Consider the following 8,776-nt stretch of genomic DNA (forward strand, 5'->3'; position numbering starts at 1 on the left):
GGCTTGTTGTGTAGTTCTAAAGCTTGATGCTCTCTGTTTGTTCTGTTTTTATACTTTTTTATTTCACACAGGAACTCAGTTGAGATACTTCAGATAAAAAACAAATACTAAACGTCATTATTGTTTGGATGAAAAGTGGAGAGACAGCTCGTCTGCCAGCTGACTCACAGCGTTTATACTGTGTACGGTGGCCCTTTTAGGACATGTTAAACATGCTCAGACATTAAAGTTATAGCATGTAAAAACATTAGCATGCTAATATTTAAGAATATGCAACACAGTGGCTCAAAATACAAGATGTACAAAGCAATGAAGTGGATAATATTAATGTTGATAGAAGCAGCCATTGAGTTTTACTGCTGACGAGTCTGTCTGAGGCCTCGTCTGCACTCACCAGATATCTGATTTGAAACACTTCCAGTTACTTGTAGCCCTGTGAGTTAATAAATATGACGGGACAATTAAGGAACAAATGTCCATCAACTAAAACAAACTCAGGGATGATTTGCATGAAAAGACATGGGACAAATGTATTTTATGCATCCTTCAGAGATAACTGCATTGATACCTGTTCAGGTCTCTTTGACTGAAGGTGAAGACCTTCAAACACTGATCTCTATGAACAGGAATCTGTGTATAATGACAGGAAACAGCAGAAAGTGAAAAGAGGCAGAACACATCAGTTGTCATCTGAGGAAAATTTAGTCACTTTTTATTAGCTTTAAACAAACAAAACAACAAAAAACAGACTGTTACAATGACGTTCACATAGAAAAGGAAGTGTTGTTGCAGAGGTGTGATCACCTGGAACCACAGAGGCTGAACTGTCTTCAGACCATAGCGGAGCGGTTCACATGGAGCCAGCGTGTCTGCTGACATGTTGGATCCTTCAGTGTCTCCAAGCTGTAAGGCTCTAACACAAACCTTTTTTCTGGGGAGTAGTGATAGAAATGTGGCGGCACTGAGCCCTGCAGCTGTGATCTGAACATGTGGCGGTGCAGTGAGTACATGTTGTGACTGTGTGTTTCAGAGTCAGACTGCCACTCACAGTTTAGTGTCGGCTGCAGACAGAGCGGTAAACAACCTGTCAGCTGCTGTGTGTGTCTGCGGAGCTGCTTGTGAAAAGGCCTCGGCTGCGATGTGTCTTCCTCGCTGTCTTCCCCCTCTGAAGAGGAGGAGGAGGAGGCGAGGACAGTCCGCCTGCTGTCTGTGGAGACTCTGCTTCTTGATTAGCCAGCTTGGCTGTGGGTTGTGTGGTTGGTTTGTGACTGTGGTGTTCCCTCCTCGCTGACCGTGTCAGCTTTCTGATTGGCTGGATCAGCTGTCGGTCTGCTCGGCTCAGCCCTCTGATTGGCAAGTTGAGTGTTTTCTGTTTGATGAGTGCAGCAGGAAACATTTCTGGCCGTTGTGTGGTTGGATTTAAGGACACCGCAGGATTGTTTCCATGCGTCTGATTCATATGATTTGAGGTCAGAGACGACAACATCGCTGCTTTGTGACAAAAACCCATCCTTCTGCTTTCTCTCTCTCCATCTCTCTCCTCTCCCTCATAACATGTCCCTTCCTAACTGTTACATAATCGGTTTGAAGTTGCAAAATAACTGATTAAATGTCTTTAACCCCCCCCCAACATATCACTCATGTTCCCGCTCAGCCATCCCTGCTGCCATGAGCACATGACTGCTTCTCTAACTGTGGTGAAGTGGAGCTTTGTTATTTTTGTTGAACACGCTCTAAACCAGGAGACTCCCAGTCTCCTCCTTCCTCTCAGGTGGTCGACACTTCACCCTCTGCCTGGTCCTCCAGGCGAGCGGTGCTGATGGTCAGGTGGTCTCATAAATGCACATTGATGATGCAGGTCTGGATGACATCAGTCCAGAGAACATGATTCCTCCTAAAACTTAATTAACAGACATCACATCACACTTTTGACATAAACACCTTGAGTGTTGTTTTTCAAGATGTTTCATGTCTTTGAAATTTCTCTTGTTACTTAAAAAGTGCTGACTAACCAGAGGAACAAACAAACAATGACACAGTTATTAGACCTGAGTCCTCAGGCAACACGAGAGGAAAAGTTTTTTTTAAATAAAATTACCTTAAAAACACTGTGTGTGTGTGTGTGTGTGTGTGTGTGTGTGTGTGTGTGTGTGTGTGTGTGTGTGTGTGTGTGTGTGTGTGTTGATTCTCAGTGTGTCTCTGCACTGCTGCCATCCAGACCCACTCCTCAGCATCCACACAGGGTCGAGGGTCAAACTGGGGCAGGACATGTTAAACCTGCTCAGTCGAGCCTCCTCTGAGTCTCTGTTCTCCACAGTCTGTAAAAAGTCTGGACAACAGAGTTATACACCTCTAAAATATCTTGTGATTCATACTGTGACGTTTCCTGCCCAAAAAAACAACTATACAAAACCCAAAAAGAGCTTCTGTGGGTTTCAGTCTCATCTTATTCTCAGTAGAAACATGTTGTTTCCTTGTGTGTTGACTGTTTGAGATAACTGGAAACATTATCACCACCTTTCTAAAGTGCCGATTAAAGATAAGAGCTGAATAGATCTGCAGCCAAACAGATTACACAGAGCAAAGCCATGATTTCCAGTGGAAGGAGCAGCTGAGTGAACCGTATCTGAAACCTCTACGTTTGGCCCCAGACACACTGAACCTCCACAGACAGATTCTGATTGATTGATTGGAAGTGACGGTTTCGCTGTAGAGCGGAACAGGAGAAATATTCTCCTCTGAATTCCCACAGTTCTGTGATCCCACTGAGACTCGAGTCAAAACATCTCAAACGATTCAGAAGATATTAGTGGACGAGGACCTTCCGCCATGGGACGACCGCTGCCTTTCATTAAACCCGGCTGTGCAGGTCTGAGGGAAGCAGGTCTTCAGCAGTTACATGTTCATGAAATATTGATTATCACCAGACTGATCTGAGCTCTGTCATGTCTGCTGTGATGTATGATGAAGCTGCTGATTGGCTCACTAACGATGTCTCTTCTTACCTTTTTGTTTTTACTGTTTTGCACCCCCACCGCTGCTCCTCACTCCTCCTGCTTCCTGCCTCCTGCTCACTTCACTCCTCTCTTCTTTGTCCTCTGTTCATCTTCTGTCTGTCTGTCTTTGAGGAAATGTCCTGCATGTTCTCCGTGTTGTGTTTATGATGCTCATTCATTCATGCGTTGCTAACTCATATGTGCATGTTTTCAATTGTCTGCGGCCCGCCTGTGTGTCTGTCCGCTTCCTGCGTCCTTCAACCTTTTCTTACCGCCTTCCCTCTGTTTTCTCCCTGAAACCCCTCCCCTCCTCCTCCCTCCACTCCCCTCCTGTCCTGTGGTGCATCATGGGACATGTAGGCTTCTACGGTCTGGATGAGTCAGACCTGGACAAGGTGTTCCGGCTGCCCACCACCACCTTCATCGGAGGCTCTGAGAGCGCCCTGCCGCTGAAAGAGATCATACGCCGACTGGAGGTAAACACAGACACTTGGGTCAGAAGGCGAAGAGTTCATGAAAGCATCTGTGCAGCCTCATTTCCCAACAGAGAGAGCTGTGATGCTTGCGTGTTGCTCAAACCACTGGAACAACATACAAAGAGACGTTAATGTCAAGTGTGACGGTGCATTTTGTTCAGCATGACGAGAGCTACTGATATGTTGATTGACAGTCAGATAGATCAATCGGGTCATATGAAAGCCTCACTGGGACAGTGGGTGGGACAGCTGGTTAACAGAAAAGTCCCCTTTGATGCAGGACAAAGTGGACGACTGCCCGGGGCCCCAGCAGCTCCTCATTTGCTGGGTTAATTAGGTTTTTGGTAATTTGATTAATTGCTAATCTTTTAGAAAAACATTTTAATGACCATATCACCTGTGTGACCTCAGCTGTTTTATGTGCTGCCACGAACTGACAGAGAAAACACAGGACCAGGTAGTGTTATTCCAGCATAGAGGTACATGTTGATTTCTGGGTCTCTGGGCATATAATGAAGCTTTGGGGGTCAGTAGGGGGCCCAACACGAGATTTATTTTCCTTGAAGCCACCAAACAAGCAGTTTGACCATGTTTCCTTGTGTCAGCATCACTTTGTTCCAGTTTAAAAGTCAAAGGAAGTGAACATGGCTGGATTTTTTAATATCTAGCTGGAGTCAGAGTGTAGACGTTTAGGTAGAAGATGCGTCTCGTTCTCCGTCTCTTACTGTTCTAAACGTACCTCAGTGATTCCTGCAGTTTTTGGGTTGAAGCCGTGTGACTGAGTGCGAGTCATGTAAGTCCCTTTGGATGAAAGTGTCAGCTGAGTGGACGGTGATGCTCGGAGGACTCAGCTGTGCCGTGTCTGTCGCTCAGATGTCGTACTGTCAGCACATCGGCGTGGAGTTCATGTTCATCAACGACCTGGAGCAGTGTCAGTGGATCCGGCAGAAGTTTGAGACTCCGGGAGTGATGCAGTTCACTCTGGAGGAGAAGAGGACGCTGCTGGCCCGTATGGTCCGCTCCACCAGGTGAGCAGCACGACGTGCCCCCGTCAGCCTCCGTCAGCGTCTCAGGTGGAGGACGAAGTGTGAGAGGAGTCTCATTTGTGCGTGTGTGTGTAGGTTTGAGGAGTTCCTGCAGAAGAAGTGGTCTGCAGAGAAACGTTTTGGTCTGGAGGGCTGTGAGTCTCTGATCCCGGCTCTGAAAACCATCATCGATAAATCCTCTGAGAACGGCGTGGAGGGCGTCATCATGGGCATGCCTCACAGGTAACACACCACACACACACACACACACACACACACACACACACAGTTTGTATCCCCCCCTCCCTCATTGTTTGCACACCTTCTTTCAGGGGTCGTCTGAACGTTCTGGCCAACGTGATCCGAAAAGAACTGGAACAGATTTTCTGTCAGTTTGACTCCAAACTGGAAGCAGCTGATGAGGTACTGTACCTGCATGCAGGACTGCTGACGAGGTCTGCGGGTGCATTTAATACCTGACAAATCAAAGGAAATCATCACATTACTCACATTATAATTCACTACCGAAATAAGTTAGTCCTGCTCATTAGTTAGCAACATTAGCCACAAGAGAGTCACAGCATAACCAGCTGACCTCACAGATTTACTGTGTTTACTGTGTTTCATCGTTGTTACTCAGAGGGTTTTATTCTCCTGACAGTAAATGTCAGCAGAGAAATCGTTTGAGTCTCTGTTTCTTCTTCTTTGTCCACCTGTTGACTAGCTGGTGTTTATCCAGTAAACTGTCCCGAACACATCAGAACCTGAACAGAAATGATTATCTGATTTATTTTTGTAAAGAGTAATTTTGATGTTTTTGCTGTCAACAGTGTTCTGTTAACAGCTCAGTCCACAGTTACTGCCGTCCTGCCTCTTCTTCAGTCACTGAGTCTTTTTGTATGAAGGAACTGACTGACAACATGACCAAGGTGTAACATGGACGCAGTAGTTCTGGTCCCTGTGGCCACCAGAGGGGCTCTAGAAGGAGAACATCAGACCCATGTCGTCCTCCGTACGTTTCTTTCATCACGAGTTAAACAGGCTGACCGGCCTCTGCTGCGGTTTCCTCCTCAGGGCTCCGGCGATGTGAAGTACCATCTGGGAATGTACCATCGCCGTATCAACCGCGTGACCGACAGGAACATCACCCTGTCTCTGGTGGCGAACCCCTCTCACCTGGAGGCCGTGGACCCCGTGGTGCAGGGAAAGACCAAGGCTGAGCAGTTCTACTGTGGAGACAATGATGGCAAGAGGGTGAGACTGAGATGAAGATACACCGAAGTGTCGCCGCCAGAGATGCTCTGAAATATTCACTTACTACACTTACAGCAAATCATCAGAAACCTGTCTGTCTCTCTGTCTGTCTCTCTGTCTGTCTCTCTCTCTGTCTGTTTTCAGGTGATGTCCATCCTGCTCCATGGAGACGCAGCATTTGCAGGACAGGGTATCGTGTATGAAACCTTCCACCTGTCTGACCTGCCGTCCTACACCACGCATGGCACGGTGCACGTCGTCGTCAACAACCAGGTATGAAACGCAGGCCGACAGGAAGCGAACTCGTGATAAACGGTCGGACAGACGACTGAGCTCTGACCTCTCTGACGTCGTGTCTCCAGATCGGTTTCACCACGGATCCCCGCGTGGCTCGCTCGTCGCCGTATCCGACCGACGTGGCCCGAGTCGTCAACGCTCCCATCTTCCACGTCAACGCCGACGACCCGGAGGCCGTCATCTACGTCTGCAAGGTGGCTGCCGAGTGGAGGGCCACGTTCCACAAAGACGTGGTGGTCGACTTGGTCAGTGCGCGCTGAGCGTTCCTCTGTCGCCGTTACCGAAAGTCTCTGCGAGTCGTATGCTTATGTGCTGTGTGTGCAGGTGTGTTACCGTCGGATGGGTCACAACGAGATGGACGAGCCGATGTTCACTCAGCCGCTGATGTACAAACAGATCAAGAAGCAGAAGCCGGTTCTGCAGAAGTACGCAGAGAAACTGATCGCCGAGGGAGCAGTGAGCAGGCAGGAGTACGAGGTAAAAACACACCAAAACAACACACACCCGTCTTCTTCCTCTCAGTTAAAGATTTCCTGCGTTTCCCAGGATGCAGTCTGGCACATTTCTGAGGAGGAGCAGGAGCTCGTTGTTTTCAGCTGTTGGTTTTACTGCAGGAAGAACTGATGAAAACCTGAACAGAGTTTTAAAGACGACACTGCATGGTTCAAAGCTGTGTGTTTGAGATTCCACCCTGAGTCCCTGTGGTGGAAACGAGCCGTTTGTGTGGCGCAGTCAGAACGTTCAGAGACAGTTTTGTTCATCCAGTCTGATTATAAAAATAAAATCTGTATGTGAAGGCTGAAGTTTCTCTTTTATGTTTGTCTCTGCAGGAAGAAATTGCCAAATATGATAAGATCTGTGAGGAGGCGCACGCTCGCTCTAAAGATGAGAAGATCCTCCACATCAAGCACTGGTTGGACTCCCCATGGCCTGGTGAGGGAGGACATGATGGATGTGTTTCTGTGGTTACCTGCTGCTCCGTGGCAGGGTTTGCTGGGTCAGGTTCTGGATCAGTGTCTGAATCAGGCTGTGTTCCTGGTTCTCTGCCAGGTCGCTGAAGTGTCGTTCTTCTTGTCTCCAGGTTTTTTCACTCTGGACGGACAGCCAAAGTCCATGAGCTGCCCCTCTACCGGTCTGACCGAAGAGAACCTGAACCACATCGGACAAGTGGCCTCCTCCGTCCCCGTGGAGGACTTCACCATCCACGGAGGTCTGAAACATTTTACAGACATCAGGGTGAAGAATGCAAGAAACTGACCGAAAAACAGCAGAAGATTTAAAGTAACAAGCAGCGTGGCTAACGCTCGTTAAACGTCCGTGAACAGTTTCAGATGTTCAGGTGAACGTAAAGAACGCACCCTGTCTTGTTTCGCTCGTTGTTTCGTTGGTGGCGTTTCAGCGAACCTTTGCTTGGTCGACAGTCAGCAGTGAGCACCGCTGCGCCGAACGTTTGTCCCTCGGTTCATCCCGGAGCACCGTGGTCGTTGTTGGTACTTCTGTATGTTTTCATTTGGTTCTAGAGGAGAACATGTCTGAATGAGCAGGTAGTTGTTCTATCTGCTGCTTCAGTAACAGTCCAACATAAGTCCTGACCTTTTTTCATAATTCAATCTAAACTTTCCTCCATCTCGTCCGTCGCAGTTTTGACTTCCTGCCCTCTGTCTGAATTCAGCGCCACGTGACTGCGAACAGCCTGTTCTGTGTTCTTTCGTAGTTTAGGTGAATTCAGTATTACAGTATTTTCTGGACTATAAGGCGCACCTAAAAGCCTTTAATTTTCTCAAAAACAGACAGTGCACCTTATGATCCGATGCGCCTTTTACATGGATCAATATTGGTTAATTATGGCTATTGTAGTCAGGGGGCGTGGCCGAAGTAACAGCGGTAAAAGTGTAAAGGGCGTTCCACTCGCTGCGTGCAGTCAGCCGTCAACCTGAATAATAAAATGACTGTTTCACTGAACAGTGACAAAATATGAATATGTGCTAAATAATAGCCAATTAAAATATGAATCAAACGTGGTTAATGTGATTTCTGCTCCTGAACCTCAGCGCACAGCGTCTGCACATCAGCGCTGTGCGCAGTCACCTGCATCTTTACACAGGATCAGCTGTCATCTGTGAGCGCGCGATGTTTGTTTCAAACGAACAAAGTAAAATAAAATAGATTTTAAATAAAGGCTCATTAATTATTTTCAGGAGCCGCATCAGAGGGATGAAAGAGCCGCGGGTTGCCGACCCCTGATCTAGTGGATGCCTAACGGACACCACAGTACGGTAGTTTCTTTCTATGCGCCTTATAATGCGGTGCGCCCTATATATGAAAAAAAGTTTTAAAATAGGCCGTTCATTATAATCCGGTGCGCCTTATAGTGCGGAAAATACGGTAATCTTAATAAAAACCATGGATGAGGAGGTGTGTCCAGACCTTTGACTGGTGCTGTATTTATCCAGTGGCACCAAGTATAAACCTCAGACATGGTGGAAAGGGGACAGTTGTGTTTTCTCCTGATAACTCATGAACAACAGTTCACCAGCGGTGACGAACGAGGCGTCAGGACTGCGTTCAGGTTCTCAGTGAGCACGTCCTCGTTTCAGGTCTGAGTCGTATCCTGAAGGGCCGAGCTGAGATGGTTCGGAACCGGACGGTGGACTGGGCTCTGGGAGAGTACATGGCCTTCGGATCGCTGCTGAAGGAGGGAATCCACATCAGGCTGTCGGGACAGGAC

General features: G+C 47.6%; 1 protein-coding gene across 3 annotated transcripts in view; it reads left to right on the plus strand.

Annotated features, from left to right (window-relative positions):
• Positions 1-8,776, plus strand: part of ogdha (oxoglutarate dehydrogenase a) — a 29,985-nt gene that overhangs the window by 14,287 nt on the left and 6,922 nt on the right. For 2 of the 3 annotated variants that reach the window (XM_041936207.1, XM_041936208.1), the window contains 11 exons: positions 3,357-3,472; positions 4,346-4,500; positions 4,594-4,740; positions 4,830-4,920; positions 5,572-5,751; positions 5,896-6,024; positions 6,114-6,293; positions 6,373-6,525; positions 6,879-6,981; positions 7,130-7,258; positions 8,646-8,776. The exon at positions 8,646-8,776 is cut by the window's right edge and continues 20 nt beyond it. In XM_041936207.1, coding sequence (XP_041792141.1) covers positions 3,357-3,472; positions 4,346-4,500; positions 4,594-4,740; positions 4,830-4,920; positions 5,572-5,751; positions 5,896-6,024; positions 6,114-6,293; positions 6,373-6,525; positions 6,879-6,981; positions 7,130-7,258; positions 8,646-8,776 — 1,514 coding nt within the window. Of the gene's footprint in view, positions 1-1,030; positions 1,076-3,356; positions 3,473-4,345; positions 4,501-4,593; positions 4,741-4,829; positions 4,921-5,571; positions 5,752-5,895; positions 6,025-6,113; positions 6,294-6,372; positions 6,526-6,878; positions 6,982-7,129; positions 7,259-8,645 lie in introns of all 3 variants that reach the window. The other variant, XM_041936209.1, reaches the window with a different exon arrangement.

The sequence above is a fragment of the Chelmon rostratus genome, chromosome 5 (assembly GCF_017976325.1).
Source record: "Chelmon rostratus isolate fCheRos1 chromosome 5, fCheRos1.pri, whole genome shotgun sequence".
In the NCBI taxonomy this organism is placed as follows: domain Eukaryota; kingdom Metazoa; phylum Chordata; class Actinopteri; order Chaetodontiformes; family Chaetodontidae; genus Chelmon; species Chelmon rostratus.